Source organism: Chrysemys picta, chromosome 9 (genome assembly GCF_011386835.1).
Source record: "Chrysemys picta bellii isolate R12L10 chromosome 9, ASM1138683v2, whole genome shotgun sequence".
Classification (NCBI taxonomy): domain Eukaryota; kingdom Metazoa; phylum Chordata; order Testudines; family Emydidae; genus Chrysemys; species Chrysemys picta.
This window is the reverse complement of record NC_088799.1, coordinates 2902926-2927266: the sequence shown is the minus strand read 5'-3', so window position 1 is coordinate 2927266 and position 24341 is coordinate 2902926. Positions and strand designations below refer to the sequence as shown.

The 24341-nt window shown below is 48.9% G+C and overlaps 1 protein-coding gene across 2 annotated transcripts in view; it reads left to right on the top strand.

The window, feature by feature from the left end:
• Window positions 1-16697, top strand: part of CCDC50 (coiled-coil domain containing 50) — a 54519-nt gene extending 37822 nt beyond the window's left edge. Inside the window, exons 6-12 of one of the 2 annotated variants that reach the window (XM_042843860.2) lie at window positions 654-1577; window positions 4322-4437; window positions 5159-5203; window positions 6150-6254; window positions 8549-8628; window positions 9980-10089; window positions 11236-16697. In XM_042843860.2, the coding sequence (XP_042699794.2) occupies window positions 654-1577; window positions 4322-4437; window positions 5159-5203; window positions 6150-6254; window positions 8549-8628; window positions 9980-10089; window positions 11236-11255 (1400 nt within the window). In that variant the 3' untranslated portion in view covers window positions 11256-16697. The remainder of the gene's footprint in view (window positions 1-653; window positions 1578-4321; window positions 4438-5158; window positions 5204-6149; window positions 6255-8548; window positions 8629-9979; window positions 10090-11235) is intronic. The other variant, XM_005308073.5, reaches the window with a different exon arrangement.
• The last annotated feature ends 7644 nt before the right edge of the window (window positions 16698-24341 follow it).

Genomic DNA, 24341 nt, shown 5'->3' with positions numbered 1-24341 from the left:
CTTTACTGAAATCTTATGGCTAAAACTAGGGCTGGGCAAACGGGTTTTGAAAGACCTGAGACCCGATCTGAGCCTCTCTTCAGAACTGACACTGAAACATTTCTGGAGGCCTGAGTACGTTTCTCCTCTCCCACACCCTTCCACCCCTCTCCATTAAGCTGCCCTTTGCAAACCCGGTTCTGGTTGGGTCCAGGAGCAATCGGAAGTGAGGAAATACCGTGAAATGGGCTGGTCCCATGCTCTTTGTCAGCCTAGCCGGCAGCAAGAGGCCCCCCCACATCTCTCGAGTTACCCAGCCTTGTTTTTTCAGGCACTCAGACTTTAGATGAGGATCCAGATGGCTGTGTGCATAGCAAACCAAACCTGCAACATGTCAGTCCCTCGTCCACCACTTACTCCTCCTAGTTTAGCTGCTTAATTAGGTCCCCACTGTGTTGTGTAACTCTCAGCTGCCCACCTGTACCCTAGGCTCCTGTTCTGACCCTGCATGTTTGTGCTGCCCATCTTACCTGTTTCCATATGGAGCTGCCTTTTCCGCTAATTCCATGTCACGCTTGTGCCATCGCATGCTGCGTGAGCTCGCCCCTATTCGCCGGCATTAACTTGTGTGTCACTAACCTGCTTCATTGTTTGTCCCATCCCTCGTCGCTCAGACCATCTGAGGGGTAGCTCCAGGCAGCAGGTTTCTGAGTACTCGAGGCCCCGCAGAGCCCGGAGTGGTGACAGGCACGCGCGTGAACGGAGAGCACCCCAAAGAGCCTCCCTGGCTCTTTCTGATAATGCCACTGAACGCGAGTATCCCGCCGCCGAGGAGTCTCAGAGCTCTCCTCTGCTGAGCAAGACCAGGGACGGTAACCAACGTAGCAGGGAGCGGCGGAAACCAGCCAGCCGGGAGAGGCCTCGGAGACCTCCCAGCCTTGACCTGGACAGGACAGCTGACTTTGAGCCCTGGGACCGCAGCAGCAGCTTGGAAAGGAAGCCACTGAGCCGTGAGAAATCCAGGAGACCTCCCAGTCTTGATCTGGACAGACCAGTTGAATGCAAGGCCTGGGACCACAGCAGCAGCTGGGAGCGGCAGGAAAGGAAACCAACTAGCCAGGAGAGGCCTCCGAGACCTCCCAGCCTTGATCTGGGCACAGAGGTGGGACGTGCCACCTGGGAGCAAAAAGAAAGAAGGCCATTGAGCCAGGAAAGGCCTCGGAGGCCTCCTGCTCTTCAACTGGACCTGGAGACTGACCAGGCAGCCTGGGGCCATAGCAAAAGCCAGCAGCGGAGAGACAGGAAGCCACTGAGCAAGGAGAGAGCGAGGCGACCTCCCAGTCTTGATCTGGAGGCAGCTCAGGACCACAGCAGCAGCTGGTTATCCAACCCGGAAAACCAAAGGTCCCACCGCCAAGACCGCATGTCCCCCAGGGGGTCTTGTGAAGTGAGGTTCCGTGACGCAGAGGAATTGCACAGGCAAGATCACAGGAGGGGTGAGGAGAGCGATTATAAAAGAGCAGGACACGGGCCAAGAACGTCTCCCTCCCCCCACGCTGAGAACTGGGAAAGGGACAAAGACCGCCATCGAGACCCAGGTAACAGAGAAAGGGGGTTGGGCGAAGGATGCGGGGTGTGAGCCTGATTTGTCAGGTTGTCCTGGTTCTTCTCAAGGTCCCTGTCTAGAATATCTGTCTGGGCCCCATCTGTCTAGACGGCCAGTTTGTTTCCTAGGCTTGTGTTAGAAATGCCATTGGAAAGTTCCCGGGTCTCCGCTGCTCCAGTGTGATACAGATAGTTCTGTGTCGACTCTTTGGACACGACGGTGATCGGAGCTGCCCAAGTACCTAGAGAGATAGAAAATGGTCTTGGCTCTTGTTCTCTGTACCAGGATGGCTCCCTTCCTTAATAAGACCCTCCTTATTCATATTCTGACTCTTTCTGGTATATGCTAGTGGGCGGGTGAAACGGAATTGCTATGAACTCTACTCCCGCTGTCTGGTGGAAACAGCCTTTTACTAATAACAATAATTACCGGCTCCGCAGTCTCCTGGCACCAAAACAAAAACAGTGTAGGCCGGGGACGCAAACCCTAAGCTGAATGAGCCAGATTCTGCCCTCAGCCACGCTCTTGCCACCCTGTTCCGTTCACTGGGGTTTTAAACGAGGGCAGACTCTGGCCCCAGAGTGAGGGGTGCGCTCTCTGTAGGGACAGCGTTTCAAAAGCGCTCAGCACCTAGCAGTTCCCACTGTCCTCAGTGGCTGCTGGCCACCTCCCTTAGGAGCTCTTGTTTTTGAAAGTCCAGCTGTGTGTTTAGATCCCTAAATGGGAGCCCCGGGGTACGGAGCTGTTGTGCAAGCTCTTAGCTTTTTGCCAAAGAGAGAGAATTTCTGTTTGTTTGTTTTTTCTAGAGAAGTGTTTCCTGGTTCATTTTGTGGTGTGCTGCTGTACATGCATGTAGAGCCCACGGATTAAGTGCACTTTAAAAATCCAAATATGCCATTAGAATTTAAACACCTACTCGAACGCCTCTTGTACCAGCGAAGCGACGATGGTCTCATTGCTAAAGAAAAAAGCCAAGAGTTTGGAGACTTGCGGTCTAGCTTCAGCTCTGCCCCAGACTTAGTAGGAGCTTGCAGTAGTCACCTAACTGCTCTACACTACAGCTTCCCTCTCCGTAAGGTGGAGATGATCCAACGTGTCCCCCTTGCAGGGTGTTGTGAGTCTTGTGTTCTTTTAGAAGCTCCTGCAGAAGTTGGTTTTTTGGAAATGCAAGTTATTAATAAGGGGTGTGTATCAATAAGGGTCACAGTCATTCCTCTGGGAGACCATGGCATAGCATCCCACTGGATGTATAGTGACTGCACAATGATTAAAATAGCCACGCTATACAAGCTATAAAATAGCCAAGCAGCTCATCTCCTCTTCCTGTGGGCCTTAATTATAGCTGGCGCTTTGTGCCGGATGTTCCTGCTTCAGGTGGGCAGGAGTAATATGGAAATTACTGCTGTCTTTCTATATTGGCTCTGTTTAGCTTAACAAAGAGAAGGTTAAGGGGCAACTTGGTCACAGTCTGTAAGTACCTACACAGGGAACAAATGTTTGATAATGGGCTCTTCACTGCAGCAGAGACAGGGATGACGTAATCCAATGGCTAGAAGTTAAAGCTAGACAAATTCAGACTGGAAATAAGGTGTCAATTTTTAACAGTCCGAGTAATTAACAGCTGAACTACTTAGCAAGGGTTGTGGCGGATTCTCCATCACTGACCATTTCTAAATCAAGATCGGGTGTTTTTTCTAAAAGCTCTGCTCTACGAATTATTGCGGGGCAGGTCTCTGACCTGTGTTATCGAGGAGGTCAGACTAGATGATCACAGTGGTCCCTTCTGACCTTGGAAGCAATGAAATAAACGTTCCTCTTTGTATTCTGAAGGGGGAAAAGATTGGCTAAGCCCTGGTCTACCTTAAAATTAAATTGGTCGAGCAACATTGCTCAGGGGTATGTACAATTCACGCCCCTGAGTGCTGTAACTACGCCGACCTAACCCCTGGTGTAGATGAGGCTAATGGATTAATGGAAAAATCCTTCCATTGACCTAGCTACTGTCACTTGGGAGAGGTGGATTACCTACATGAACGGAAAATCCCTTCCGTCCATGTAGGAAGAGTCTGCGCTGCGGCGGTAGGTAGAGATTATTCAATTTGGAGCAGACTGTAATTGCTGAATTGAGGGTAGAGAGGGATGATCTCAGATGCAGAGAGAGGCACTCGCCGGATGATCCTGAGATCAGAGTATTGTAGCCCAGCGTCTGAAGATGCAAGCAAGATAGGACTCATTGATTAAGTGCAGCATCCTTGTATCTGGTCCAACAGGGATGAGGAGACCCCCTGAGCTTCCTCCCACTCTCTCTCCAACACCTGGTGCAAAGGGAGTCTGGACTGGCTCTAAAAATGTCCCATTGTGGAAACCATCTAAAATAGGGGTGGTTTGACCCCACTTTCTGCCCAGAACAAGAACTGAACCTTGTATGAGATTCAGGAGTCTTTGTTTAATTATTTTCTTTCCAAACGAAGGGCTGTCCTTGCTGAATTTGTGAACCAATCGGGACAGTAATGGCCAGAAATCTCACGAGAGCCTCTCCCAGGCTGGTTTTGCAGAGCCCAGCATTTCAGACAGGCTTTTCCTGCATCGCTGTCTCCAGTAATGGATCTCTGGACCTTCTGAGCAGAGCCGGTTTGGGCCTCTGGGAAAGTAGCCTATTGCAGGTGGGGGGTGGGGGTGGTCCCATTCAGAGCTGCGTGGGAGCTGAGGGATTTGATTTCTCTCCTGGTTTTGCAGGATTGAAGTCGAGGGGGACGAAAGAAGCTGTTTATGCCAAACCCCGAGTGGCCCGTAGGGACCTGGAGCTGTATGATGCAGAGATCGCTAGGAAACTGCAAGAGGAAGAACTTCTGGTGAGCAGAGACGGCAACAATTAACTAATGAGAGACGGGGGATTAACCCCTTGGCCAGTGTCAGCTGCTGTTGAGAGCTAATGGGCAGCTGTCATGTAAGGGGCCAGATTTTTAAAGGTATTTAGGCGCGATGGGAGTTAAGTGTTTAAATACCTTTTAAAAACCTGTCCCTAAATGCTTTGGGTCCTATTCCATGCATCGGAACAGTGACCTCGCGCAGTTTTCAGGAAATGCAACTTGATTTTGTATCGTTTCTGTCACGCACACCCAGTCTTTCCCAGAGCACTGGGCAGAGTCTGGGAATGACCGAGGCAGACACACCTTAGGGGGCACAGGCGGGGCGGAGAGCCAAGGGGTGATCAGCAACAGGGCGGAGGAGGTAGACAGATGCAAGAGGGGAGCATGGGAAGATGGAAGGTGCAGAGGAGGAGTGTCTCTCGCTGATGCTGGGAAAAGCCATGCAGGAAACTGGGATTGGACGGGGCGGGAAGCAGGATGAGTTGTGACTGGGGGTGGGCGGGGGGAGGACTAGAGCAAAACCTCTGGAGGGTTTTAAAAACCAAGTTGGTCACTTTAACCTGGCTCGCGAGACAAACACGGGGAGGGTTGACGTGCTTGGGGAGCAGAGAGCGGTGTGATTCTAGGCAGGCCCCGAGCAGTGTGTTTTTGCTATTGTTCGATTTGACTCGAGGCGTCTCAGGTTCTGCTTTTCTTTTTCTAGGCCAACCAGGTTGATAAGAGGGCAGCGCAAGTAGCCCAGGATGAGGTGAGCCCCTGTCCCTCTAAGAGTTTAATCATTTGAACCCAACGGCTGAGAATGGTGGTTCATGAGAAATGTCTGTCTGCCTCAGGTCCCCCCTCTGGCACTGCCCCCATCCCTCCATCCTTGCAGGGCTCTGTCTGCTTGTCACCTCTTCTTACTCTATCGAGACTTCAGGGCAGTAAATTGCATTTCCTGATTGCAGCCCAGCCTTTTCCTCCATTGCCAGCTCCTGATGGTGGCCACGTACGAGTGACTCTAGTAGCCCTGAGGGGGATTGGTCCTGCTCTGAGCAGGGGGTTGGACTAGATGACCTCCTGAGGTCCCTTCCAACCCTGGTATTCTATGATTCTGTGACTGTCAGAGAAACCCCACCTTTGGGGAGGGGGGGAAGAAACAAAGGGCAGAAAGGGGGTGTCCTGATCCAGACTGGCCTGCCACCAAATCAGAAGCCAACAGCGATGGGCGATGCATGCAGTGTATAATCTGCCCCATCACTGCAGTGTCGCCTCTTTTCTGGCAAGGGCTTCGGGTGAAGTCCTAGCCCCCCGCGGAGTCCAGGGAACCTTTCCCATTGACGTCAGTGGAGTCGGGATTTCACCCTTCACTTGTTAACTTTGCCGACGCTTTGCCCCTTGGCGTGCCCATAAAGCCAATGGAATGGGAGAGCAGGTTTGGCCGTTTCGTCCAGCTTCCCGCTCAATCTGGCGATGGTGAGGTCAGCTAATAAGATGTACAGTGAACTCGAAACCCAGGGGCTTTGCGGCTATCATTCTGCAGCCAGCCAGATGGGGGATCGAAGCGCCCGTGATGGGAAGTGGGCAAAAAGCACCATTCCTAGCTCCTCTGAGAACAGCAGTAATTGTAAAACACAGTGGGAAAGCATTCAATTTGCTTGAAATCAAAATAAAGCCAGAGCTCTCTTACATGGGTCTTGTATTTTTTCTGTTAGGAGATAGCTCGCCTGTTGATGGCGGAGGAAAAGAAGGCTTATAAGAAAACGAAGGACCGAGAGAAGTCCTCTCTTGAAAAGAAAAGGCAGGACCAAGACTGGAAGGTACGCTTGGCCTCAGAACACCCCTACAAAGCAAGTGGTTTTGTGCCCATTTTCCAGATTGGGTAGCTGAGGCATAGGTGAAGTGGGGTAGATAGAGGTGGTGTCAGTCCAGATTGCAAGAGGGGCTGTAGATGCCGGCACTTGGAGGGTTAAAACAGGAATGTAGCTCGAGTGGAAAATGTTAAAGGGCTTGATCCTGAAAGGCGCTGAGCACCATGACCCGCTGCACCTGTTTAAGCCCTCTCACGTTGTGGGTTCTCAGCATCTCATCTTGGCCCCAAGCCCCTGAAGAAATTCTGCAGCTTGTGTCTGAAACCCTGCAGATTTCCTCTGGCGTGTACAGCGGCAGCAAGGCACTGCCGTAATGCTCACCGTCTTTGGGCGGTAGCCGTTAACGATGATGGGGCTCTGTTTCATTGATCATATGGATTGAAGAGCGAAGAGCCAGAGTGAAGTGAGGGACCTGTTAGACCAGAGTTGACTGACGTATGGAGCACAATATGATTCGAAACGTGCTGTCTGCGTGGCCGTGAATTAGTCCGTCCTCTCCTGCGGTTAACCTCCTGGAAGCTGGCAGTAGAGTGGAGTTATGTGGCCTGGTGCTGTGCCGATTGCACGCCAGCTGGGTCAGATTTGTGACTCAGTCTTGGGTGGGGAGATGCAGTGGCGCAGCCCTTTAAGAACAAGCAGCTTAGGGTAAGTCTATGCTTCGGCGCCTGAGCTGTAACGTGTACACTGCTGCTTTTAGCGCAAGCCCGAGTCTAGACCTGGGCTCCGAGACTTGCTGCTGCGGGTCTGAAAGCACAGTGTAGGTGTTCCCTTCGTGCGTTTCGGAAGAGGCCATTTCAATGAACAAGAAGGGGAACTGCAGTTAGACTAGGCAGGAGAGGAATTATAACTGTGGTGAGTTTCCAAGCTAGCTGGCAGAAACTGATCTTCTGCTGAAGTCCGAGGGAAGTTCCCCCTTTGGTGCAAGTATTGGACAATTAGGTGTGTGCTGTGGCAGAGGTTCCCCCGCTATCTGTGAACCACCAGCGGTTCGTGGAGAAGTAACTAGTCACATGGTGCTGACTTCTCTTTATTTCCAGCTGCCAAATTGCCTTCAAAGACAGCGGAAGAGTCGTTAAGTACTTTTCCTAGTGTTGTTTCTCCACCTACGCATTTGCTGTAGTTGCCCCAGGGATGGGTAATATGACTCACGTGGCGGGGAGGTGGCCGTGAGACTGTCGCTGTATGAAAATGTGGCCTGCACTTTGAAAAGTCACAGGCATTTGATACCTCCTCCCGCAACAGTCAGCGTTGGCCACTGCCAGGTACAGGAGATAGATTAAACGCACCATAGACCTGTTCCATTTTTGGCCATTCTGAGGCTTGGTCTACACTAAACCCCCAAATCGAACTAAGGTACGCAACTTCAGCTACGTGAATAACGTAGCTGAAGTCGACGTACCTTAGTTCGAACTTACCGCGGTCCACACCCGGCAGGCAGGCTCCCCCGTCGACTCCGCGTACTCCTCTCGGCGAGCAGGATTACCGGAGTCGACGGGGAGCACTTCTGAGTTCGATTTATCGCGTCCAGATTAGACGCGATAAATCGAACCCAGAAGTTCGATTGCCTGCCGCCGAACCAGCGCGTAAGTATAGACAAGCCCTGAGGGAAGAACAACTGCGTCTCCGTTCTAAAGAAACCGTCACATAACCAGGGGATTGACGCCTCTTTTGAAGTAACTCTGCAAAGGGCGGGCTGGGAGTGATAGGAAGTAGTGTAGCTCCAGGTTCTGTAGAGACTTAAAAATGGCATAGCGTGAGTCTTAGGTGCGTTTACCTCTGCCCATGTCTGCCACTGAGCTTGGTCAGCCTGTCAGCTGTCTGGCCAGATTTTCAAAGTTAGGCTTGCACTGTTGCAGACACTCGTTTGCATATGCCTGACCCAATGTGCCTGTGCAAATGACATGTATTTGCACATGCAAACTGTCAGCTAGATCTCTGGCTCACTGTGCACAATGGATCTGTGTGTGTCATCCTCTGGCTTAATGCATACAGTTGTGTCGCCTGCTAGTAACAGGCCCCAACAACATAACAACCTGCCTTGTATTTATGGCAAAAGGAGCTTGGCTCAAGAAGCCGGTGGTTCTGGTTTTGGAGTTCCCAGTTTGCTCCCTGCTGAATGGGTGTATGTGGTCACGGCTTCTTTCATGCAGTCACAGGTGGCTACTTTGGACAATCTGGCCCATGTTTTGTAAGGAAAGTATATGGCTCCCCAGTGACCTGCCTTCTTCTCTTCTCCCCCTCAGCGTGACACAAGCGAATCCGCGCGTCCAAGGTCAAGAGAGAGGCTTGAACCTCAGAGACCCAAGAGTGACAAACCCGCACGGTGAGCTGCAGGCCCAGTCTGTAAAACTGGGCAAATCTGCCGAGGAAACAATCAAAGGGTTGAATCTCGGGGAGCAAATACTGGGAGATGACAGGAGGCTGGGTAGTGCAGGGGCTTGAACACTGAACAGGGATGGAAGGTGTAGGGCCCTGTGAGGGGCTCCTTGGTGTTGGCTTATATGGGTCCATGGCATTTAGCCACTGAAGGGTCCCCATCTTACAGTGGCAAAGATAGCTGAGCTTGGGCAGCGGCACTTGATAAGTGGCCAGGTGGCTCTGAGTGGGTTAAATATCTCCAGGAGTTTGGGAGGCTGCTTTTGAATGTCTGAAATCAAATGGACACCACAGTTGTCTCTATGCAGCGTTAATAAACGGAGACACATGCACTGCCCCTCTCTCTCTCTCGCTCTCTCTGACTCATAGACACACTGAAGTCAGACAACTGCCTGAGTACAGACAATCCATTGCAACTGGGCAAATCTTTCTGATTCGCCACATTGTGCTTGAGTGGTTGGGGGCCCATATTACAACCTTCCCACGCACTGATACAGCACCTGCAAGGGGGGGTCAAACGCTAGTGTTGAACTTGGTGGCTTTAAGCCCTGTTACTGGGATGAGACTAATAAAGATTTTTTTTTAAATGAATAAAAGGTAGAGCTGGTCGGTGGGGGGGAGGAATCAATACAAATATTAGAATTTCAGACCTGTTCTCACTTTGCAAAGTTCAAAATGTACCTATTTTCACTGCAGAATTTATCACGGTATGTTTTTATCGAATTTCCCAATTGAAATGTTTCGCTTACTGAAAACACATTGAAACCATTATCCAATGAAAATGTTCAGTTAAATAAATGCGACATATTTGGAGAACATTGAGAAATGTTTGTGAGAAAAGGCCTATTTTTAGATGGCACAATTTTTCATTCAATAAATTCTGACCACATCTATTAAAAGGAGACTATTTAAAAGCCTTTAAAGGCTGGAAATAATGCATAACTTAACAATTGGAGTAATTAACCATTGGAAACAACTTACCAAGGGTTGTGGTGGATTCTCCATCACTGGCCATTTTTAAATCAGGACTGGGTGCTTTTCTAAAAGCTCTGCTCAGGCATTATTGTGGGGCAGGGCTCTGGCCTGGGCTATGCAGAAGGTCAGACTGGATGATCACAATGGTCCTTTCTGGCCTTGGAATCTGTGAATGAAATCTATGAATAAAAGTTCAGCCCAGGAGAGCACAGCACAGACGCCTTTGCTGCCAACATGCAGGATGTGCTCCGGGGTATTATTTTGGGTGCTTCATGGTTGCTGTAATTTTTTTCCTGACTTTGTTTCCTTTCTGTTCTTGACAGGCCGCCGCCGCCGTCAGTCACAGAACTGGACGACTTCGATCACAGTCGTGGTTTTACAAGCCAGCCTAGCTCCGTGTGTCAGTTTTCTAAACCGGAGTCTTCTCCGAAAGGTAAGACGAGCGGCCCATAACGGCTTCAGCACTTCGTTCGCATTGGTGACTCAGTTCAAATAACCAGCCTGAAAACCATTACTTTCTGGTGGCTGCTGTGTGTGGATAGATAGAGAGAATATCACATCACACCCTACAGACACACGATCCTGCTCCATAAACCGTCTGTTCTCGAGTCCCTGCCCCAAAGAGCTTACATCGAAGAGCTAAATTATGCCTCTTGAGAACACACAATAAAGAAAAGAACAGGAGGGTTTGACAGTTTCATTTTCACGCGTGACTAACTCCGGGCGCAGGATGAGAGGGAATGGTCTGAAGGCAGCAAAGCAATGGGCTTCGGCTGACTCATCCTGCTACACAGAGCAATCCTACGCACTAGGAAACCTTCAAAGAGTTGTCTGGCTGGTGGATGACCGGACTGAGGCTTTTCTGTAGAGCGCTAGACTTGCCGCGTGCATCGGCCTGTCTGTGGTTTTTCCATAGCCCTCGTCACTAGAGCATCTCAGCACGGTGCTTTCTGAAATCACTTGAGGCTGGGGTCCCTTCATTCTCCAGCTTCCATAGCTGGAGAGGAAGGGGTGGGGCTAGCTCATGTGAAAGGGAGGGGAGATGTTGGGGGCACTTCATATAGGTTACTAGATGCTGAATCAGTGCCTAGTGCCGTTCTCACTGGTGGGCCATTCACAGACTGAGAGCAATTGAAGGGTTTGCCTTTTCCGGGGACCTATCCAGGTGTTTCCCGAACCTTTTACTGACCCTAATAGTCCACCTTCCCCACTTCTGAATTTTTGAATGCACCAACACTCAGACAGTTAAACCAGCCTCAGGGCTGCTAAGAACTAGAAGAAAGCTTTAGATCCAGTCATCCTCACTGTGCTATAAGCCAGTGGTTCTCAAATGTTTCTATTGATGACCCCTTTCACAAGGCAAGTCTCTGAGTGTGACCCCCCCCCCTTACAAATTAAAAACACATTTTTTTCCATATTTAACACTATTATAAATGCTGGAGGAGAAGCGGGGTTTGGGGATGGAGGCTGACAGCTCGTAAACCTCACGTTATAACCTTGTGACCCCCTGAGGGATCATGACCCCCCAGTTTGAGAACCCCTGCTCTGTGCTAACTGATTTTTCCCTTTTGTTTTATAGGTTTCCATTACAAGCAGTAGAAAGCTAGACTTTGCATTGATACTGACTCTCTTCTGTAGCAAACGTTACTGGAATTCCCAGGAGAGCTTCTCATTTCCTTTACCCAACTCGAGTTCCATCCTCAGGACTTCTTCCTTTTTAAATGTCATGTCAATAAGTAGTGTATGTTCATTCTGGTTTCCCGGTTGTTTGTGATCACTTTAGTAGCGCAGTAAAATCTAGCCACTGTGTAGCTGGCCAGCTGTACCTAGCTAGCTGATCCGACACCACCTTTCCAGCCCTCTGAATCCCTTTTTAGCTACAGCTGCATCTTTGACAATTAGTGGCTTGATCTTTTTTTGAGAGAGAGAGGGAGACAATTGGGGGAAAAGTCCAAGATGTGAGGTGGATTATGGCAATGCAGAAATCAAGAAACAGGATGGAGATTAACATGTGATTAAGATGACCCACCGCTTTCTGTTGGAACCGGGAATGCACATCTTCCCGAGTACTGAGTGAGAAAACGGAGCCAAATCAACACAGAGCAACTGATATTTTCCATGGTAGTTGGCATGAAGGTGAACGCATCTTCGTACATCTACCAGCAGGCTGCTCGGACTTCACGCCCTTTGGAGGAAAAACTGTTCTGTCTACAAAGTCTCTGTTGTGCTGTCACTTCTTAGGAAACACCCTTTGGGTGACGCACGTAACGTGCTTCTGTGTCTGAGTCAGGCCTCTGAATAAGGGGCTATAAAACTTCAGCTCTTGCTGTACATCTCCTATGTATTGCTTTTAAGAAGTTTTCAATTTCTTGATGCAGCTGTCAGTGGTGGAGCCAGAGGGGAATATAAATTCATGGACCAAAAGGGACCATTATGATTATCTGGGGTGACTTTGTGCACGGCACAGGTCAGAGAACCTCACCCAGTAAAAATGGGGGAAATTAGTCTTCTTTACACCATTGAGCCCAATAACTTGTGGCTGAACCAGAGCGTGTTTTCTAGAAGAGCACCCAGGCTCTGTTTGTTTAAGATGCCATGTGAGGATGACATAATCACTTCCCAGAGTGCAGGAATCCTCTGTCAATCGAAGATACCCGCCTAGATTCTCTCCTGTACTGATCCTTGTGTCCCCACCCGCCCCATGGGAGACGAGTACTTCCCGAACCGCCTCCCAGGTTTTTCAACCTCAGCGTTTTTGTCAGTCTCTGTGCAAATACATTTGAATTGCAAAACTGACCATAGAGGTACAGTAAGTTCTTAAGCCTATCCAGCCAATAAGGGCTAGGTGGCCAGTCAGCAAGTCAGTGGCTGTGCATTGGTGAGCAGCCTGGGAGGGAAACTCCCTGAATTGCTGCTACCCCAGAGAGGCAGTAAACTGCACTGAGTCTGTGCTTGGTGCATCACTTGGTTCCCTGACCTGCCAGGGTCACGATGCTGCTGGGCGCATGGAGAGGTGGGGAACGCAGCGGCTCTCCAGAGCCTGCTCGCACGAAGCGATGGTGCACCGTGCTGGCACAAGGGAGTCAGGAATGCTTCTGCCCCTCTGCTCCTTTGTAGCGGTCTGCAGGATGGGCCCCAATCCAGCCCCAAGGCCACGTCTTCGCTAGGAAAAAAAAAAGCGTGTTCTTCACTCCCAGCTAGGTAAGTCCTAGCAAAGACAGGGCAGTCAGTAGCTGGCCCACGAGCTAGCAGGTCGAGTTCAAGGCTATGGAGCAGCCTAGTTTACCCTGACCTAAGTCGTGTGAAAACTACAAATTGCCTGGTCTTCACGAGGATTTTACCTCCGGTTAGTTACCCTGTGTTAGAACAATAGCTGTCATGCAGCGCCTTTCAGCTGTAGATCTCAAAGCAGTTTACAAATCATTTTACAGCTGGGGAAACTGAGGCATAGAGAGGAGAGATGACGTGCCTAAGGTCACCCAACCGGCCCGTGGCTGAGAGGGGACTAGAACCCAGTCTTCTGAGTCCCAGTCCAGTGCTCTATGTATCAGGCCACACTGCCTCTGTTAGCTAGTGTGAGTCAAGAACGCACCTTTGTTCTGAATGAAAAGAAGGCTTAGGTGAGTTAGAAATAACTTGGGGGTTTTCTGCATTGTTGGTATCCCCTGCTGTTGAATGGACTCAGGCCGACGTCTCCAGACTGCACAGGAGCGTGCCTGCTCTCCCCTCTGCCTCTCTCCAGGGGACTCGGAAGCTCTCTCTTCCTCTTCTCAGGAAACAGCCCCGCTTGTGGCTAGATTTGACTGCCCTTGTCTCCTGCTCTTTCAGTTGCCCCACATCCATCTCGTCAGAAGTGTTAACGGAGTTTTAAAGGAAACGATCCCAAGATGCATCGTGTACTTTTTATTTGACAATTTTGGCAAATGTGCTGGTGCCATTTGCAAGGTTTTTATGTTATAAATGTTTATTTTTATATTTCATGGAACAGTCAACTTTTCTACTGCCGAGAATGCCACTTTTCTGTCTTTTCCTGCATGTATTGTGAAATGGAACGGGGGCTGGGGGCAGTTTCTGTACTGACAATTCTCAAATGGTCCAAGACCAGGTCCTGCCCCTCGGGTCATCCGGGAGGTTTAAAAAGTTGCCAAATCAGAATACGGTTGCATTTTACAGTGGCTTTGTGCAAGTCTAAAGGACGTCACAAGGCGGGGAGAATCCGACCCCTGGAGCTCAGCTCCTGTTGGGGTTTGGCAGCTAATGATGTTTTTCCCCTCCCGCGCCCCGACTGGAGGCTACAGTTTCCATCTTATCCCCATTAGGAAAGTCTTTAAGGGCCCGATCCTGCTCCTGTTTCCGGGCCCGATTCTGGAAAGCATCCCTATTCAAGAAAGGTGCTCAAGTCCCATTGAAGTCAATGGGCCGTAAGATGCTTAGTTAGGTGGCAAAGCTCCCGTTGACTTGAATGAGAACTGGATCGGGCCCTAAGGACCCAGCCCTGCTCCTGTTGAAGTCAATAGGCATCTGTTGAGCAAGGATCAGGTCGTCAATAGGTGGAAGATCGAGGAGCACAGGCCGAAGCAGCCATGAATGACTCTGTTGCTATCAGTAGAGTGGCCGCTGCTTATGCCAGACATAACATTGGCCCTTAGAGCTAAAGCTCCGGCTGGTTGGTTGGTGTCAGTGATGATTCTAATAAGACCCAACCTGGGCTATGTGCTCTTTCCCTGATGGAAAGCCAGGGAACCGACCCTTCTGTTGCTCCGTTTAAGTACCTTGGCCTATTGCCTTGCTCTGAATTAAATCGTATTCGGCAAAAGGCTGGAAAACCCTGCCGGTGTCGTTCCCACCTCTGTTGCATTTCTTCCTGTGTGCTTTATGACAAGCAACAGAACGTGCATGGCAGTGAAGCCCTTTGCTTCCTGAGTTTCCTTAGCTGGCAGGCACACATCACTAATGCGGCCTGAAGCTTTGATGTGTGCAGCTCACTTCGTACAACAAGAGCGGGAAGCAAACGGATTTCCATACCCGGTCTTGGTCGATGTTCTTGCCACCACCTGGTCTTCCGTCCAAAGCACAAGAGTTGTAGCGATCTTTGAGGAGCGAGGTTAGGCGAACTGAGTGATCGTGCCTTAATCCCAGGGTAGTCGACACCGTAGCCATTCTGATCAGAGTCAGCGTGCTATAAAATAAATCCAGCCTGCCATCTTAAGACATGTACTGTACAAGGAGGAGAATGGAGGATGCCAATGGGAGAGAGGCAGCAGGTTAACCTCATGGCTTTTAAAGGACTTTCTGGTTACTGTTGTGAAAAAAACGTTTTTTAATTGGTAGGTTATTTTTTATCATTTGACTTCCTTCGTGGGGAGGGAGGGTAGAATCTACAACAGCTGAAATCTGCTTAGCTCGACAAAAGGATCTTGTATGTTCAGTATTTTTATATTGCAGCAAGGCAGGTCTTTTAAGATGGGAATTGAGACAATTCATCTTTAATACAGGAAAAAATGGATTTTTTTTATAGTCCACTTTTGTGATTTTTATTTTGTGCCAAATCAGACCAGCTGTTCCAGCATAGAGTATTCATTCAACTTACCACACTGGATTGATGTATGTACGTATGTATTTTTTTTATGCGGGATTGTTGATTAATATTAGCCTGCGTGCAAGCTAACTGTCGATTGCAGATTGATGATTTCCACGAGCGGGAATGTTTTGGAGGCAGTGCAAAGACCATGCTTTTATTTTAAGGCTGCAGAATCCCCAGCCTACCTTGTGCTCTTGTAACCCAGCACGGCCAATCAGTAAAATAATCAAAAGTGGCCTTCTTATGCAGCATATCCTCCCGGGCATCTGCCGCCCTGAGCAGGTTCTCAGTGCTGGGAGCCTTGCAGAGCCAGTGCAGCTGTGCTGAGATACGACTGAGATGGGCACAATACTTAGGGGGAAGTGGGATCTGGGTTGTCCCACGGGCCTTGCCCCCTGGGAAGCTCGATCCAAGCAGAGTTGTTATGGAAGGGATCCTGCAGCACCAGGGAACATTTGAATTTGCACTTGCCCCATCATTTTCCAGATCTGCAGTTGAATTTTGCCCATCTGCCAGTGCAGGAGACAGTTCTTGGGGCCCCTTATCTCCTGAGTTCCAAAGCTCTCTTGACTTCCCCTCATTTTGTTGGTTTGGGAGACACCTATGGGGCAGCACTGATTGTGATGGGAGGTTCGGCAGTGCAGCTTGGAGCTGTATATATCCCTCAATAGCTGGTTGCTTCTGTTGAGAAGATATTTTTAATCCCTATCGGTAGCAGTTGCACAGTTTATTTTTTAAGATGATGCTGTAACAGACTTTGTGGTTCTCTAATAATTTCACGGTCGTGGTCACTATGCTGCACCCACTGGCTCTAGCAGGCCTAGAACTCAGCACCTCCTGCGCTGAAAGCACAGGGCCCTGCCTCTTGCGCTAGAAACATCTCTCCATTAACAATTAGCAGCACGGGCCTGTAATGAGACGCAGTTCAGACTCTATCCAGCAGAGGGCAGTGGTGGAGACAAACACTGCCCCCTTAACTACAGTACTGTCTTTGTCCCAATAAACAGTTTCACTGTATCAGTGTTCTCTTTAAGTAGATTCTGCTGTGTCTCCACCTGTGTTTATGCACTGCAATACAGCTAACCACCTCAGAGAAGTAACTAATGTAGCTCTTCAGGGTAAACGTTCAGCCTGGGGCAAGGAGATATTAGCCATAGAGTAAAATTAATTAGTCAAGTGGCTAACTCCCTCAGAGCTGCAAACGCGCCCTGTGTTCTAACAGCTAACCCATAAATGTAAATCGTACACTGACAATAATCCATCTATGCAACCCTATTATTTTTTGACTGTTCGTCCTATAGTTTTACCAGGTTTAACATAGAACTTCTGAATGATATTTAACCAAAGTATCACGTTTGTGTGTGTGTAGCATGTTTTGCTTCTTTTTTCCTGAACTCATTGAATGTAAAGAGAATATCGCCTTGTCCATCTTGTTCAATAAACCATAGTCTTTTGTTATCCACCTGCATCCATCTGTGTTCTTCTCCACGGATTCATAAGGCTATTGAACTTAATTATTTTTCTTAATGTGAGTCAAAAGGCTTGCGAAGTACATTTTCCTTGTCTAGTGTCCCCTTTTTGTTGCTTCTGTAAGAGCTGGAAAGGTGTGAGATTTCACGTTCCAGTTCATTCCATCCTTGGCTTCTTTTGGTGCTTCACTTATAATACCAATGTTCTTCCAACTTAATAGAAGTAGCAAAATATTGGTTATATTTTAACTCGATTGTATTGTGTCTAGAGAGATTGAGAAGGGTGGGTAATGTCATGGAAGGAATGTGGTCTGTTTCACTTACTGAGACTGTGATACTGAAAAAATAAAACAGTGGATTTATTTGCAAGGGGTTTTTTTTAAGTGTGGTTTATAATTTGCAAATAGTCTATTTGAAACTTCCTGAGTCTACCTAATAAGCCTAAAATGGAATTAGGGAAGCAGAAAAGGGGAGGAAACCTGACAAATGCCATGTGATCAACCACCTTTAGAGGCACCAAAGACTACATTCCAAATGCGTGCAACTGAAACACACAATCAGACACGAAGCTGTTCCCGAGTCACAACTTGATTTGTAGCTGAACAAGCTAAAATAATGTGAGGTTCCTAAAGATAGCATCAAAATTTGGAGTCCAAACTGCCCCAAGTTATAATTTCCCCACACACTGGTTTTAGACAAAACAAAACAAGTTTATTAACTACAAAAGATAGATTTTTAAGTGATTATAGGGGATAGCAAACGGATCAAAACAGACTATTCAGCAAATGAAACAAACACACAATCTAAGCTTAAAATACTAAAGAATCTGGTTACAAGTAGTAATTTCTCACCCTAAATGTTGTTTTAGGCAGATTGTAGAGATTCTTGAAGGCCAGCTGTACTTGCCTGCAACTTAAAACTTCAGATGTTTCATTCACAGGCTAGACAACTTTCCAGGCTGGGCTCTGTCCTTCTCCCCTCCTTCAGTCTTTGTTTCTTAGATGTTTACAGCAGTCAGCTTGGGCGGGGATTCAGTGAAGAACTAACCATGATTATGTCCCTCTGCCTTAAATAGGGTTTACATATGGCAGGAATCCTTTGTCGTCCAGTGTGATTCCCACCCTCAGTCAAGTGGAAAAATACTAATATTATCATGGAGTCCAGTATCAGGTGACTTGATCACCTGACCCTCCAGCCATACTTCCGAGGCTGTTTGCAGTGTCCCCAGGAAGGCTTTACTAGGAAGGATCCCTGATGAGATATTAGCATCTTCTAAGACCTATTGTTCTTCCTAATGGGCCTTTCCAGCCAGCAATCTAGACTGATTGCATTCTGTCTAGTGGGTGTTCCCCAGGTGTAAACACATTTGTAATAGATGCATAGACAGTATTCTGAATGTCAGATACAAAAACAATACATGCATACAAATATGATCATCATTCACTAAATCATAACCTTTCCAATGATCTCACATGCCTTCTCTTGCACAAAATACATCATAATTATGCTATACTTACATCATAATTTTACTATCCTGAATATGGGGTGTAATGCCACAGGATTATACAGGAAACCAAGGGAGAGAGGCCAGTCGGGACTCCACAATTGCTACCACTTTTCCGTGGAAGGTGCTCAGATATTGTGATGCTTGTTGGCACGATAAAGCCCTAAAGATGTAAAAGTAGTGGGTGGGGGAGGTATAGATGGGCCAGGCTGGGTGGATGAGACCTCTTCAAATTGGCTTGTCCCACCAGCTCCATCAGGCATTCTGCCACATGCCTTGTCTTGAGATCAGGCATGGGTAGGGGGAAGCTCTTTTGGGACATCATAAAAAATAGAGTGGAAGGAAAACGGGAGAGAGATGGTAGCAGGGGCTACATTGGAAAGCAAATAAACGGCAGGAAATAACTGCCCCCAGAACTATGTTTGTTTCGTATTGGCAACCTTTCAGACCCACGTCTCCCATTGGCCTCTAGTAGAAAATGTCGAGTTTTTCAAATTTCCATCTCGCCAAACACATTCTGTGCTTTAAAAGTCCCTCTCAATTAGAGCTGGGGCATGTCTCACTGTATACACGTGTGCAGAATTCCCAGCTGTATTGCCTACAGAATAAGATTCCACATCGTACAGTCAGTGTGAGGCAGTTGCAAGCACGGCTGAGAGCTTTTTTGGTGCAGAATATCAGCAGGTCCTCACTGAGATTCGCAGTCTATTACCATCTAATTTTTAAATTCTCGTCCGTTTTGACTTGGAGTGACGTGACGTGCTGTTTCAGGGCTGTATCTATGCTAGGCCAAGAGTACTAGATCTTTAGGATATCAGAAGTAACTCAACCAATTACCACCCTGGCTTTGCAGCTAATTTGGATGCAGCAATTTAATTGGTTGTACGAGGGAGACTGCACAGATGACGAATGACTTGACTCAATTGCTACAGTTCTTTAAAAATCCACACCACAACCAGTGCACACAATCGCTGCAAATGCACAAAGCTCCTCCCTGCAGTACAAGCCTCTCAATTTGCCACCCACACAAATGTCCCAGGGCAACCCACCTAGACACAAATCACCACAACTGAAATAATGCCAAACAAGCATAGGCCCCCACTGCAGCACCCCCACCTCCTTTGCCATCTGCACAAATCAACACCCATCTTCCAGGACTGTCACTGTGTCATTCTGAAGCCTAGAATGTCTGCTGCATTGCAGGGAAGTGATGGAAACAGCTACAGGTGTGGCTGAGGGCTCCTTTTGTTCAGAATATCCCCAGGTTCAGACATCACCAGGCTTCGTGAGAACCAAATGGGATGATGGAGTCCAAAGGTGGTGGGAATGTGACAGCTGCTCAGAGAAGGATGGAGTCACAGCTCTATGGAAACAAAGAGATGTCTGTGTCTCCAGTCAGGGGTCAGCTCTGTGTACAAACTTTGGGGAACACGTTCAAACCGCATAATTGCTCGGCATCGCTGCAGTGCAGGGCGTGGAAACAAGCACCCTGTTTTTGGCTTTTACACACACATGACTTTATGAACTATATCCGTGCACCAGCATGGGCTTTCAGCTCAATGCACTATGTATCCGGAGAAGAGAGAGCCACATGATAAAATGCAACAGCTGTAATAAATAAATGCATCACGCCCATTTGACCACCAGCCCATCTGTGGGACTTGCTTAGGGGGTTGGAATGTTAAATGATGTCAGAGAGCTGCTATTTACCTTTTTTTTTAAATCAGCCTGTCTGAGAAAGGTTTGCTCTTTCTCCTCCAAAGTGTGAAATTTCTCAGCCTTAAAAAAAGAAACAAATACTACTAGCGAGGGCTGAAAAGATGATTTGATTTAAAAAGGGATTTTTAAGCTGTACCAGCATTTTGTGAAAAAAAATTCTTATTGGTTGAAATTTTCCAGTTTTTTTGATGAAATGATTTGCAATAAAATTTTTGTGATGAAACTTTCATGTTTGTTATTGAATGGAGCCTAAATGAAAATATTTCAGTGTTTGTTTGTTTTAATTGAAAAAGTCTCTATGCAAATTGTTTTGTTGAGAAACTGGAAAAATTGTGACGTTTAGAATAAACTTAATTTGAACATAACAAACAATTTAATCACAGAAAAGCAGTCTCGTTTTCTCTATCAGCTAGCTAGCACTTCAGTATCCATTCTCTGCTCGGTAATACTTCCCTGCCTCCCAGAGCGCTTGTGAAGACTGAAATGCTAGAGTGAGAAATGAAGTTAACTAAAAAGGCAAGGGTAGGATGAGCGCCCGTTTGACAATTTTTCCTGGGTAGTTTGGGTTTAGTTTTGGTTTTCACTGAGGCCTGGCTTCCACCCAGTGAATGAACGGGTATCACTATGAGGTGCAGAATTGTGATTTTTAAAACAAATCTGTATCGATTATACCCGGACAATCCCTTAGCCGGGTGCAGCCATGCTGGTATAAAGATGCCATCGCTCAGGCCTATTCCTGTACGGCTATAAGCTATACCAGTGTAAACAGCTTTACACCAATAGGACTGCAGCCGTGCCGAAGTGTGTGTAAACTACACCAGTGTGAAGTGGTGCTTAGTCTGTGCGCTGACAAGGATAATAAAGATTGCCAGGGTTATATCTTCTGCTTGCCACTAGAGGTCACTCCAATATACAGCGAGACCAAGAGCTCTGCTTTCAGTGCCAGCGATCACTTCCCCAGCCTGGTTGGGGACAGTCTCTTAGACGGGATGAGATAGGAACTGAAAGCTTCCTACTGCTCTGACATAATTAGAAGATGAGGTTTAAAAAATGTAACCACAGCCCAAGCGGCGTCATCCCCATGCCAAATAATAATAGAAGCAGGAAGAAAAACCCCGCGGATCTGCAGTACCATTGGATTCAGCAGGACTTTTCTTGTTGCGGGAGAATGGGCCAATCGAATTGCTGGTGTGGAGGTACATGAGGGTGGAATTTTTTTTGGCATCTTGTCGGCAAACCAAGAAAAGAGCAGATGACGGCAGGGCACGTGCTGAGTGTGAGTGGAGGGGCTCTAGACCGTGGCTTCCTACCAGCCAACCTCTGACTTTAACGGCAAGGCCAGGCCCGTATTGCTCGTAAACTGAAAGGAAAAGCAAGTTCTGCTCCTCTACCAAATACAAGCAGCTACGGAGACAGGGTGGTCATTTGCCAATAGTCCTCGGTCAGCGTCCGAGCAGGACAGTCTCTCCCCAGGCCAGACAAGAGCCCGGCTAGGATGGCCAGAACAGCAGAAGGCGACCGTGTTGCTTGCACTGTATCGGCTACATTCAGCAAGGGAGGCTGCAGCTGCCGGAAGCCAGGTTTCTATTAGTGGTGGCCGGAGGCAGGGCATCACCAGCGATGGCCTCCAGTTACAGACCACTGCAATTAAACTGAGCCCAAATCTCAATGCCTGGATGGAGCCCAGCCAGACACCTGTCTGTCCCCACCCATCCCACTTCTGAACCACCGCGGCAGAAGACACCCGATGCAGATGGCAGCTGCTTGCTGGAGAAATCGGCTGAAAAGAGAGTTTGAGAGATCTGCAATCCATCTCTAATCCTGCAGGGCACTCACCTAGGCCTGCCAGGTGTCCCCCCGCTCACGTGACAGCCATGCATTTGGCTGCCCTGGCACGTATTCCTGCACACCGGTGGGATCCTCACGCATTTAGCTGGCCCACAAGCAGAGCTGTAATTCCTCCCATGGCTGCTTGATAGAGCCTGGTTTCAGGCAGCCTGTCTGACGCTCGTCTGGCTGTTCCACTGTTGGATCTGAGGGGTGGTGGCCACAGCAGTGGTAGCCAGAGGCTGGGGCGGTGGGGGCAACAGGTGGCCAGATGGCTACTGAGAACAGAAGCTGATGGAGCTCAGTAAAAGCCCTGGGCTCCCCCCAGGGAGCTGCCTCTAGCTAGCCAGGCTCCCAAACCCCCAGCCCAAGAGAGAGAGACACCCCACCCCAATCAGACCCCAGCCTTCTTCCAAAAGACACCCACTGCCCCTACACAGTCCTAGCTAGGGGCCTGTCTGAGCGGCAGCTGCAGCTAGTGAGACTCTGAGCTTTACAAAGCGGCTGGGCTATCCGCACGAGAAGGAGAGCCGGGCTGCTGACAAGAGAGTGCTGGCAGCATGTGGGAGGGGAGGGGATTTTAGGCCGAGGAATGAAGACTGTTGCATTGCTCTATGAAAGAAAGCGGCCAGCGGTTTGTATTGGGTCTGGACCTCCTCCATGAAGGTTGCCGAGGGATGTGTTTTACCTGCACCAGGCCTCCTGTACGTTTTCTCCCCAGCTGCTCAGACCCTCGCCTGCCACGGTGCTTGGGAGACGTGACTCTTTGGCTCTCACAACATCTGAAGACTCCTGCCTGATTTCTAGATCGCGGGGAGATGCTGAATAGCTTTCCAGGGAGGGAAGCCTTGACGTATGTCCATCGCTGGACCACCCATAGATGGTGCATCACAAGGGCAGATCCCCTCAAGGAAGGCACTTCAAGTACAAGAACCAGCCCTGTGCTCAATGCTGTACCAACCCCAGAGAGCACCACACAGTGTCAACTCTACATTAGTCAGGCAGTTCAGCGGCAGGCCAGAAGATGGGGTAGCCTCAAAGGGAGCAGAGGGAGAATTTTGTTGTTGACGAGCAGTTCTTAGCGGTGGGGAGACGTGCAGGGAGGAGGACAGGCAGGTTCACTGTATGTGACGCGCTCCAGTGAGGAACGTGAGACCTGCACAATGCAAACTGCTTCCGTCACAGCTCAGGTATAAACACAGGGGGCAGCTGAAGTGTGTCTTGAGAATTGTGAGTTCAGAGGGCCTGATTCTCTCCTGCCTTGCACCCTGCATAGCCCTTTCCACATGAGTTCAGAGGCAACACGTGTTCGGAACAGTGTAACGTGAGTGCAGAGTTCTGATCTGGTAGCAGCTAACTCCCGCTTAGCACAGAGGTCAGTGACAACCCAGGCGGGGGAGAATCGCTCAGGAGGATTCTAGCTTGGGCTGGGCTTGGCAAGGACCTTGCTTTTTCCTCTTCCAAGCCCAAGGGCGGGAGCCGGGGGGATAAGGGTAACTCCATGAAATCTCCTTGCTGAGCCCGCACCAGCCCCAACAGCTGTTAGACCAGCGCTGCGGAAAGGGCCTGACGCACAGGAGTGCTGGCCAGGAACCCAGACTTCGTTCTTCAGGCCATGGGGGGCAGGGTAAAGTGTCCCTGGGAAAGTGTATGAATAATTACAGCACCTGGGGCACAGGGCGGAACAGCAGCTGTTGGTGGTCTCTGGGAGGGAGGCAGGGACTGGGGGTCTGGCCTTCCAAAGACAGGAGCCCTGAGGGCAGCAGTGTCCCGGGGGTGAGCTGGGCCCAGCAGACAGACAGACAAAGGCACTAGTGATGCGCCCGGCAAGCTAGAGGCCAAGCTCTGAGGACATTTGCACCCCTAGAAAGCTGGACTAACTCCCCGGGGGTCAGTGGAATTGCTCTACAATGCGGTGCAGAATCTGGCTCGACGCGTTCAGGAGGAACAGGCGCAAAAGCAGCAACTGGAAGGTGACCTGTCCTTGGGCAGCTCCTTGCAACAGCTGCGGGGCTTTTAAATGAAGGCGACAGCAGCATTCGCATCGTTCCTGGGGGAAAGGACGCTGGTCCCGTCGAAATCGCACAGAGAAATGAAGCAAATGTTTTCTTCGCTCGGGTTTGCCTCAGAGAATCACAGAAGATGAGGGTTGGATGAGACCTCAGGAGGTCATCTAGTCCAGGGGTTCTCAGCCTTTTTCTCTCCACGACCCCCTCCAATTTTATGTAGGCCACTTAACACCTATCCAAGGGAAATGGCTTGTGGTGACCTCCTGGTAACTTTAATTGAACCAGTCACCTAGGCAGAAGGCTCCATATCTCATTTCTAAAATAATGTACTTAATTTCTACAGGCCTATGGCTGGAAACCAGCAACCGTGACAATTCATCCTCTGGGGGTCCCAGGGAGCCCCTTATTGGAATGTGATGGTGCGCTTGTATTTCCCATACAAGTTGTTGATGTGGGTTTATAGGGGAGGGGGTAGGAACACCTCTAATTAGTTCTTAACACTTTTAATTCCTAAGGATTCTTGCCACCTTTCTTTGTAATGATACTGCACCAAAGACCTGTGCATGCGTTCTTTTC